The 11,416-nt window shown below is 35.3% G+C and overlaps 1 protein-coding gene across 1 annotated transcript; it reads right to left on the bottom strand.

The window, feature by feature from the left end:
- Nucleotides 1-586: 586 nt before the first annotated feature.
- Nucleotides 587-7,135, bottom strand: LOC113313384 (sister chromatid cohesion protein SCC4-like). Its single transcript, XM_026562144.1, has 13 exons — nucleotides 6,859-7,135; nucleotides 6,590-6,741; nucleotides 6,346-6,487; nucleotides 5,946-6,062; nucleotides 3,937-4,429; nucleotides 3,375-3,413; nucleotides 3,092-3,213; nucleotides 2,646-2,792; nucleotides 2,341-2,430; nucleotides 2,082-2,206; nucleotides 1,800-2,005; nucleotides 1,318-1,442; nucleotides 587-1,015 (listed from the first exon to the last, which is right to left on the bottom strand). Exons 1-13 carry the CDS (start codon nucleotides 7,069-7,071, stop codon nucleotides 830-832), a joined length of 2,157 nt encoding a protein of 718 aa, XP_026417929.1. The 5' UTR covers nucleotides 7,072-7,135; the 3' UTR covers nucleotides 587-829.
- Nucleotides 7,136-11,416: the final 4,281 nt, after the last annotated feature.

Raw genomic sequence — 11,416 nt, 5'->3', positions numbered from 1 at the left:
ATGTATGTTACTGTAATTGGTGTTAAGTTGGAAATTGAAACCATCATATATTTAAAATAATACATTAATATTAAGTATATCGACAAACTATAGCTGATGCCATTTTCCTTTGATTAGACGTACAGTAGTATGTATGATTGATACTTTTGTTAATTAGATAATGTTCAACTGAAAATGATTGCTTATGGTGGGGAATCCTACTGCCTCAACAAACTCATACTTATAATATGGTGTCCTATAGCAGCCAAATTATGCAACACCTCAATGATAAGATAATGTACTACAAACAGGTGGGCACACAATATAACTCTGTTCATTTGCATGTGGGGGTTCAAAGTTGTAATTCAATTCCTAACCAAATCGAATATCATGAGATCTACTGCATTCCGTCCCAGAATCCCTATCCGGTTTCTAATTTATTTCCATGCAACTGCAAAATGAGAAACTCAGCTATTGTACGTCAGCAGAATGGTAGCCCATCTCAAGCCACATCTATACTTTTTTATGCCAACACAGATACTTTTACTCCCAAGAATGCAGGGTTCGTCACCAGAAAAAGAAAAAAAAACATGTTGACACCAAAACAAGACTAAGGAAGAGCAACGAGGAGCTTCCGACATTAGGAAAAAAAAAACAGCACAGTACCTAATAGTGAAGGTGTCATTTTGACTAACATGAATAAACCACTATACAAAAAATAAATTTAATACAACCTATACATAATTTTGCTGTAGGGTAAGCACAAAATCAGCAAGAATTATGCAGGTGTCATTCTATTTTCTGTTTCATGAGATTTAGATCTATAATTACAAAGGTAAAAGAGTTAAAATTAAGATTTCCTCTTACCAAGCCGACCTGTATCGATATTTACTAGTCTTGATATTGGAGTAGAGTTTGCCACAGGTAGACCAATTGATTCGGGAATGTCAAGATTAACTCCTAAAGATGGACCCGCATTAGCACGTCTGATGTCCGTATCATGCAGTTGGTGAACCTCAATTTTCACTTTCTCAATCTGTTTCAAACAGTACACCAAACACACAAAACACTTGGTAAGTGAAACTTAAACTAGGACTTGTTTAGTTATGAGGATGACATGTGGAGGAGTACATCCTTACAGGTCACAACATATCAATCCTTTCTTGGGGCCACCCATTGGAGTAGCCCAAATGAGATGTATGTTTTACCATTAGTTTAAATACGATGCAAATGGATCCTTGATTATTTAACTATATGGTGCACCGTATAGTAAGGTCTTCAAGCCTGAATTAACTATATGGTGCTCCGTAAAAATTTGATTTCTACATAATAGCTTACCAGCTCCATGTGATGAATGGAAGAACGAACGTCAGCAAGTCTCTTCTGTAGATCATTTCCTCTTTTTCTTGCATATTCAGTGTTCTCAATTTCGTTTCCCTTTTCGCCCAATTCTTGATGCAAAGCTGCAGCAACAAGAGTGTATCACCAAGTCAACTACCAATTTTTTTTGCCTATGCTCTCAATTTTAATCAGTGGAAAAGCAAGACAGAATCTGCTGAAACAATTGTCTCTAACATTAAGAAGTTGTTCTGGACCTCTGGTTAACCAGGGAGGACCACAGTTTTTTTTCTTCGCAATAAGGGAGGACCAGTTGGTTGATAAAAAACAATCACTGTCCGTTACAAGAAATCAGTGATATACACCACAAGTAAGATCACAAGTATTTGTGTCCTTTTATACTTGCTCTCTCATGATTTCCCAGAAAGACTATGTTACAAAAATGAGAATCTAGTGAACATGAGAAAGGATATTATATGTACCTGTTAGAACTGAAACCACCCAGATCTGTGTTGGAATATCATAAAGAGTCTTCGCTAATGTCAAAGACGACTTGAGAATCTCTCTTGCTTGTGTAGTATCATGTAGGGCGAGAGCTAAACTCCCAAGTAATGTCAAATACTGCGATACGAGTTGAATATTCCCTAAAAGCTGATGTGTGATCCTCAAACCACTTGCTAGTCGAATCCTGCCAAAAGAAAATCACTTATTAGTTAGGATTAAGATCCCACGACCCACGACACCCATCACAGGGTATTACATACCGAGCTTCTTGTAGATTGTGCCGCTTCATCAATAAAAGACCATAAGCAAATAGGACACTGGTTTTCTCACGGACTCCAACAAAAGAATCCATGATTGCATGGACAGGTCCGATCAAATCTAGTGCCTGCATCGAAGAAAAATACATGTTCTCGTTATCAACTACATATCTATCGAGATGAACATAGGAGGACACTACATACATTAGAGTTAAATAAGGATTTTGAGAATTGAGAGTTTAACATAACAAAGCTTATTCACCTGGGAAGATGATTCTGCGTCGCCAATGCAAATGTGAGAAACAGCGGCATAAACATGGCACATAGCTTGCATCGATTTGCTCTCTGTCAACTGTAAACATAAATCCAGCTATCTATTATTTACCATGTGAGTGTCAATAACACTTGTATCCATGATCAAATTGCAGAAATAGATAATACTTTAGCGCTATGATAAATTCTTCAAGGATGATAAATACATAATGATTAACCATGTATATCAATGGAACCCTTTGTGATAAGCAACTAACAAGTAAAGCATTATTCAAGCGGGTAAAGATAACGAACCTTTGCTGCTTCAAGGAAATGAAACGCTGCTTCACTAAAACAACCAAGTGAATGAGCATACTGTCCTCTAAGCATCTCGATAATGCTCTCGCATCCCTGTAAGATTGTTGGAAAGCGTATGAACCAGTTCTTCATCTGCAGCAACGCCTACATATGTAGATGGATTCTTTAGCTTTTCAGTCAAACCAAGTCTAAAATGATGAGGTTTTGCATACGAGCTTATTCATGGGAAAGGGAAAAAACTAAACACAGGAGTTTCAGAAACATTTATATGTGAAGGCTTCCAATTCTATAAAGCATTGAGCATTTCATCATACACATCTAACCCGTTACCTCACAATTACAAATTAATGTGCTGAGATTAGGTGAGTCACATTCCAATTAATAAAAACAAACATACTGTAACAAAATATCTGTTTTTGGAAAAAGAAATAAAAAATTACTACCTCTTGTGCCTCAACAAACTCCGACCGCGTGAGGTCTACAGCAACTTTGTTTTCTAGGAATTGCATCAAAAGCATCAAATAGACACCAGCCATCCAAATAGCTGTATGTTGCAAGTTCACCTCTGCACAATTGAAGATTACATCATGCAACGTGATTAAACTAAACAGTGAGGCCTATTCTATGATGCATAAAAGTAAACTACATACTGAAATGAAGGAAGGCACTCTGTTATTTTTAAACATAGATGGAAAATAGAAAGATTCAACTTCTCTGGAAGCTCACCTCTCACACCATCAGTAATTCCAAGTTTCAACAGCTCTTCTGCAATGTGAAAAAAATAGTTCAGCTCAAGTACAACCTTGTATGAAAAGGTAAACATTTTTTAGTCAATCAGATAAAGCACGACAAATTCCTACGTTCACTCAGCAGGGTGATTTACTATCTAAAGTATTACATTTTCCAATGGGTTTTTACCTCCTACAACTAAACAAAATTGAAAATACAATGGTGTTCAGAACTTCAAACATATGATGGATCATTCACATACAAGCATCATACGTACCATACAGGCTCTTCCTAATTCTTAGGTTGTCCTTAATCTATAACCTAATGATACTCTTTCCTCAATTGTTAACTAAACAAAAAGCACCAAGAAAATCCAGCACATTTTCATGTAAAACTTTGTTATCCTGACACAGGGTAAATTCTTTTATTGTAAATGAAAGTCTCGGTCGTAAACGAATTAAATTAACTTTACTTCAAAGAAACTTTTAAAATCCCACCTGACAATTTTTATGAGCAATGATCAAACGCCAAAGAGAGAAGAGTACTTGCAAGAACAAACCTTTAATCAATTGCGATCCTGATTGAATCCTTTTTCCACACTCCTTGAATAGCCCTTTAGGACGCCCAGATATCACAACCATAAGATCTACCAACGCATAAACAGCACTTCTAGGTAACCACTCTCCATCAATTGGTGGTGGCGCCAACTCTAGCTTATCCCACATCTGTCTTGCATTGCCCAAGTACAATGATCCCATAGATTCCATGCCAGCGGAAAAAGTAGCTTGACGCAACTGCTCTTGTAGTTGCGTTTGTTTTTCGTACAAACCTAATCTTTCCCTGTTATGGGGATCAGATTGAGATAGACTGTCATTTATGGTATTCAGCTCTACGGTCAGGTTCTTAATCTGCTGCACTTGTTGCATCTCTTTTCTCATGGCTTCATCCAACTTGTCAACATGCAGCGCAGCAGTCTTGTAGTCACATATTCGGAGTTGATAAAATGTATTCAGCAACTCATTGTAAAAGAACAAACCCATGCACTGACGTCTCTGGTTAAGTAATAGGAACAAAGGGTGAAACTCAGCATTGCATCCAACTATATTGATATAATAACATAAAAATGATATTAAATACACAAGAAACATGCAATTTCGTGAAACAGACAACGATTACACAGATTCAATCTTCTTTTAATCCGGCACAAGTACAATCTTTAAGTAAGATATTTAGGTAAGACATTTATGTTAGAGATTGTGTTGTTTTTATAGAAATACAGATCCTGTTACTCTTCTTACAGTCTTGTATGCATGCTATTGATGTTCATAAAGTCCGCAACGCCCATCAACTTGTTACTAACAAACTTTACTTTCTCTAATTAGGCACCCATTCTCACGAGATGGAATATTTAATTTGGATTCTAATCATACAAGCAAATTTAGAAAATTTTCTAACTATTTGGTGGTATACTTTGATATTTCCCACATCCTCGAGTAGTTTGTGCAATGTTTTCCATTGAACTTCCTTTTCAGCCCTTGCAGAATATTAATAAATCTTGTCCGAGTAACTTCCTTGGCCAGCTATGCCATATATAATTACTAATGAACCTCTAAATTTGTTTCTGCAACATCAATTTGCAGCAACTAGTTCCACTCTAACATTTCTAATCAACTCATGGATTCTTCCTCTACAACCGCAATTTCGGGCAGAAACTGTTCAGACACCCCATAATTACATCAATATAACTTTTAGACAAAGTGAACTCGTTAAAGTGCAATTTTTGCTCCTACTAACCCTCCTACGAGCTTCAACACCATTCTTCTCAATAACGCAAAAAATTAACCAACATGTTTGAGTTTCAAAGCTTGTCAATCTCAAATTTCACAATATTGTCGTTTGATCGTTCCGGCACACAGTTTTTTGACAGAGAAGAAAGGACCCAGTCACCCAGATAAAGCTCCATTTTCGACTCTCAATTGCCTCGCGAGCCTCAACACCCTTCTATGATACATCATACATGATACATCCAAAGCAAAACTTAACCCAACATGGGTGATTTCCCAAGCTTAGCAGATCTCAACGATCTTCGATTAGGTAGATTAGTTAGCGAGGTAATCAATCTTCTTAACCCACTTGAAGTCATTCTTGAGAATTCAAGACTACAGAACATTCTAGGGAAGGTGCAGCGGAATTTACTTAGATGAGATAGAATACTATTTGCTTGTATTACTTTCTATTAATAAACTTCTTTGGGTGGAAAAATTCATGACCATAATACAACAGAAAAATACTATGCCATTTTTATGGTTTGAAATTTCATTTATGTTGCTATTCAGAGTCATAATATTTATAGAGATATTAATTTCTCCAACATAGATAGTTGTTGGAATTTCATGCATTTTACTCATTTGAGCACGGAATTTAGATGTCATCTTTCCTGTATTATACTTATATTTATGTACTGAATCAAATAACAACCCAGAAAAGATCCATAAAGTATTTTTAAACGAGTAAAATTTAGGTGGCACGTACCCCAGAGGGCACACCAAGAAATAAACTTAGACTTACCTTATCTGGTTGAAGAAATTCCCAAATCTCATTGCATTTTACTGCAGCATTCCCAACTGAATTTACATCTTCCCATTGCATCAGATGCACATGAAATATTGAAGTTGCAAAAAACATCTGATCCAAAAAGTCAAGCAGTAGTTAACATCTAAAATTACAATAGAAAAGGTCCTGAAGTGCATCAAAATAATTTCACATATCGTTAGCCAATATACAAATGCCAAACAGAAACTCAAGTCTCAACTCTCAATTTTGACACCGATACACACACCTTATACTAATTAATGACCGTTATTATGTCGTATATTAGGATAACTAGCCGTTTATGACACAACAGTAAGGACATTATAGCCTGTGCATGAATTATAAAAAGCCTTCTAAAGGGGTTTGATAAACAAACCTGAAGCTCTGGGTAGTACATTTCAGCAGCACAAGAAAACCCACGTTCTAAAGCTGCAATTGAACCCCAATAATCTCCTTCAATTGCCAAAGCATTTGCAAGCTGTGAAGTAAAGTTGCAACACCATAACTTCACTGCAAACCTTCAATAGAGAAAAACAAAAAAAGAACACCCATGAGCTTCCAAAAGATTCAAAATTACCATTCAAATAATTTAATCACATTCAAATTCAAATATCATTTACCCATCTCCAGAAGCACAAGCAAGTTCTAAACCCTTGTTGATAATCTGTTTCTGAGGAGGAATTGCTCCTATAAGATGATAACACTGAGATAATAAGCTGTAAGCTCGGCATTTGAGTTCGAAACATGATGGGATTGACTTCAACAGTAATTGCTGTCATAAAAAAAAAAGTAAATTTTTCATTAAAAACCTAGAAAAAGAAGGATATAAAGATGTAATTTTTTCAAGTGATTAAAACCCTAGAAGGAGAGAGTTAGTGAGTGAAAATACCGATCTTTCAAGATGAGATTTGGCGTGATTGACATTATGAGTGTATTTCAAGAGAAGAGTAGCGATTCGAAGACGAGATTTGATTTCAACAATTGGTAAGAAAGAAACTTGGCTTTGACAAATAGTTTCTAAACACTTTACAGCTTTACCAATTTCTCCATTTTGTTCATGAAAATCAGCAAGTTCCCACAATCCCTCTGCTAAAGCTTCCATTAGGGTTGGTTTGGAGATAATTTACATCATCAGTTTCTTCTTCAAATTTTGGGATATTTTTGAATCACACTGTATGTGGTGATGAAGGTCAAAGTAGTCCTATTACCAAAAAAGAATAAGGCTCCAGAACCTCCTTCACTGTGCCATATGGCCCGTATTATTCACCCAACTCGCCTGATTGTGTTATGTGTTTATGAGCCACCGGAGCACCACAATCGCAATAGGCAAGTTATCCCACCATGCTGCTGCTATTAAAAAATCCTTGGTGCGTTGTAGCTGATGTGAACGCTATAACAGCGCCGGAGTTAGAAATCTATGTGGGGGTGGGTTAAAAATTTGTTTATGTGGATACTCAATTTTACCAATCCCAATAGCAATAAATATAAACGAGTAAAACTGTAAAGGTACTTTAAGTCAAAAATATAGCTAAATATTTATTTTAGATGGTGGTTGTTTGATAAAATTTCTTGGGATTTTGAGATAGTTTTTCGAGTCAAATGACATAATCACACTTCAAAATGCGGTATTTTTGTATGTTCATCTTCATATATAATAGAATTATTTGGCCAATATTAAGATTATTCTCTGAATTGACTGATATATCTAGCATTAATTTAATAATCATGAAGTTTTAAGAAGGACAATTTAGAAGTTTTTTAATTTTTGTACGGCTAAATTTGTGAGCTCAAAAGCTAACTTAGTTACATCATGTGCATCCTACCGAGCGGTAAAAATAATTTATAGTCGTTTTTAATGGTCAAATCACATTTTCATGAGTTCTGGGGTGAGCTATAGCATACCCTAGCGAACCCTACCTCTATCGATGGCTATATAAATTCTATTAATGAGAAACAAAGAGGTAACGAGTGATACATTTTAATAACAATGAGTTTATATATTTCATACATGATAGGAATTTAGTGGATATGTGTTTTGTTGAAATCGTCTTCACTAGGACCAACATCATCAGCGTTGAAAAACCTATTAGAGCAATGCTCGGTTGAACCCACTAGCATTGGTATGTCAAGTTAGTTGTCAAATTTGGATGACAGAATCGCATTCTTGATTTAGTTTACTAAAGTTAGATTCATATATACTAGATTAGGTTTAGGAAGTAGAGTATTGAATCAAAGCTATCCTTGAAAAATGGAGATTGAAGACTACGTGAAGACATCTATGGAAAACTTGATTGAAGGTTAGTAACAAATACTTGATTCTCTTGTTTATTATACCTCTCTATATATCGAAACAAGTGCTCACTCTATGGAACAATTCCTATGACGTTAAGTATATATTTGTATATACACTTGAGGATATTTGAGCCCATGACTTTCGTGAGAATGACCTTTATCACTATAAAGGTCTGCGTGTTATAGTGAATGAGAATACGAATGCAACGGGCCAAAAATCACTCAATTCCGAGGTATAACGAATAAGTTATGAGTGATTTATTAAAGAAGCACTTGGCTAAGGTTGATTTCGTGAATAAGAAATTGTACACGAACTTTTGGCAACAGTTCGCGAACCTAAACCATGAACATGTGACTAAAAGCCTATTTTGGTTAAGTATTTGGGTGTTTCCTGACCTAGACAAGGTAGATTTGTTTCCAAGCAACCTAGCCTTGATCATTCACTATAAATAAGGGTTTCATGTAACCACACAACCTATCACTTGGAAAATTGTGTTTGGTTGCATAAGGTTGTTTTCCATATCTTTGTTTTTCACGAATAAGAGTGAGCTTTCAAAAGACTTTACTTGCGGATCGTAAAGCACATGGAAGTTATCTTCTTTGATAGTTACGAACCTGTTCCTAAGTGTTTCTCATGAACCCTAGATTTGATAGAGCAAGATAACCCTAGTATTTTCTAGGTGATCCGGTAAGGAAGAGTCAATTAGGGTTGCGGTTCTGTTACCTAATTGTTGAGGAGTATCTTCTGAAGAGAATTGGTGTTCTGCCAGAAGATTTTCAAGAGTATCTTCTAAAGAGAATTGATGTTTTGCTAGAAGATGTAAGAGAAGAATTCCTAAAGAGAATTGGTGTTCTGCTAAGAGATCTACAGGTGCGCGGATACAACTGAAGCAGGTATTACATCTAGTCCGAATGGGTAGTAGGTAATACCTGCTTCATTTGTATTAACAAAAATTGTAGAAGATTGTAGTTTTCCTCGTTAACAAAAATCTCTGGTGTCTGTGTTATTTTTTTCCGTATTATATTGTTTTATCATTATAATAATATCACATCTTGTGCTTATCTAAACCTAAATAATATTAACTCAACTGTAAGAACTACAAGACTCTTCTTGTTGAATTCATATCTTGAAATATAGATTACAAGACTCCTTCTTGTTGGAATTCCGTTCGTGAACAATTTGTGTGTATACTAATCTCAATTCATAACAGAACGTATAGATTGTACAAGGATTGTCTATATTGGTTCCCGAACGAAAAAGTTGGTGGTATGCTAGTTATCATATCATTTACAAAACCTATCCTCCAAAGGTTTGATAGATCCATGTTCGCTCCATAATGAGCTATCAGATTTACCAATAATGGAGTTTTGCATCTTCCAAGAGTTAGCAACAACCATCCCCTCTGTCTAGTAAACAGTTATAAGACTTAATCTTCTGAAATAAAGCTTTTGAATAAGTTCTAATCACTTTGGATCGACCATCCAGATTTTGATAATGTTATCAAAAATAAGTGGAATGAAGAAAATGCTAATACCTTAGTAAAGATCTTGTTAAGTCGGGAAAGATGTCATTTTCTTGTTTTTTTTAATAGAAATGGAGATTTATTCGAAATGGATTTAACTTACATAGTCTTCCTCAATTGAGGCTTGTAATCAATAAGTAAAGTTATCGAATCTAAATAAACAAGATACACAATTATAGGTTTTTTTAGCTAGAAGGTCAGCTACATTGTTTGCTTCCCTTGGTACAAAAGAGCATTTACAACTCTCAAAATTTCTAAATAGATTGATGCAATTTAAAATATTGACATTGGTTTTCCATTTCACAGCTGAAACCTTTCCATTTATCGTAGCTACCACAGCCTACTGTCCCCCTCTGGATGCAGATGAGTGGTACTCCTTTCTTAGCTCACAAAATTGCTTGCAGCGCGCCTATTACCTCAGCTTGCTCTTATTGTGTCTGTGATGCATCCCGTCCCTTTGCATACACCTATAAATCTCAAAAGGGGCAACATATTTGCTCCATCCCATATTTTTTTCCACATAATATAACAGTTTTTGACTGTTATTTTTCCACATAATATGACAGTCTTTGACTGTTATTTGATTATCTTACTTACAAGAGTAAGGATATTGGTGTTGTTTCCTTCAAAGATGAGCTCAAATATTCATTTTCAAAGAAAATACTTACACATCGAATAAACTTTTGCCTTTGTGTAACAATTGCAGCTGGGTTAGTTAACCAATCATTGAACCAGCCGTTAAAACCTAGATTTTGAATTTTGTTTACATTGTTAGGATCAATCAACCACCATATGTTTTTAGCAAAACTACATTCAAATAAAACATGTTGTATAGATTTAGTTTGTCTAGTACATAAAGGACAAACCTGTTCAACATTCCGTACAAATATAGCATGTATTTCTATAACAGCCAAACATCCATGAATGCGTTTCCATAAGAATAATTTAAGAGGAATTTCAATCTTCCAAAAACTATTCCATGGAATTGTACGATTAGGCACAACACTAAGATCGTATATATCATTCACAATCACATTATAAGCTGATTGCACCGTAAATAGATCATTGTGAATCTTGTTCCAACATATCCTATCCTCTCCATGAATTGGAATTCAAATGTGAATAATATGGTTAATTAACAGTCACATCGCCAAATAAGGATTTAGAGTATTTATTTTCCAGACTTTATTCTCCTTCTCTATCAATTGATCCACAGTCTGCATGTCTTTAGAGAACATTCTAGCATTATGAGGTGTATTCATTTTTGGTATCCAAATATGTTTCCATATAAATACTTTGGACACATCCCCTATTTCCCAACAGTAACGACTAATAATAATATCAATTCTCTCTCGTATACCCTTCCGTATCCAGGACCCCTGTTTAGGTAGAAAACGAGAAAGGGGTCTAGATCAACAAAGTATTTGTGTCTCATGATAATAGCTAATGGATCCTTGAGATGGTCTATCATCCTTCAAGCAAGACGAGAAAGAAGATCCAAATTGAAAAATTCAGACTTCTTAATGTTTAAACTCACATGTTTTTGGGGCAAAAATATGTGTGACTATTTTTTCATGCAAAAATCTTTTGATTTCATATCTTCATTACACCAAAATCTCATTTGGATTAAAT

Source organism: Papaver somniferum, chromosome 9, assembly GCF_003573695.1.
Source record: "Papaver somniferum cultivar HN1 chromosome 9, ASM357369v1, whole genome shotgun sequence".
Lineage (NCBI taxonomy): Eukaryota > Viridiplantae > Streptophyta > Magnoliopsida > Ranunculales > Papaveraceae > Papaver > Papaver somniferum.
Note: the sequence above shows the minus strand (reverse complement) of the source record. Positions and strands in the feature narration are given on the sequence as shown.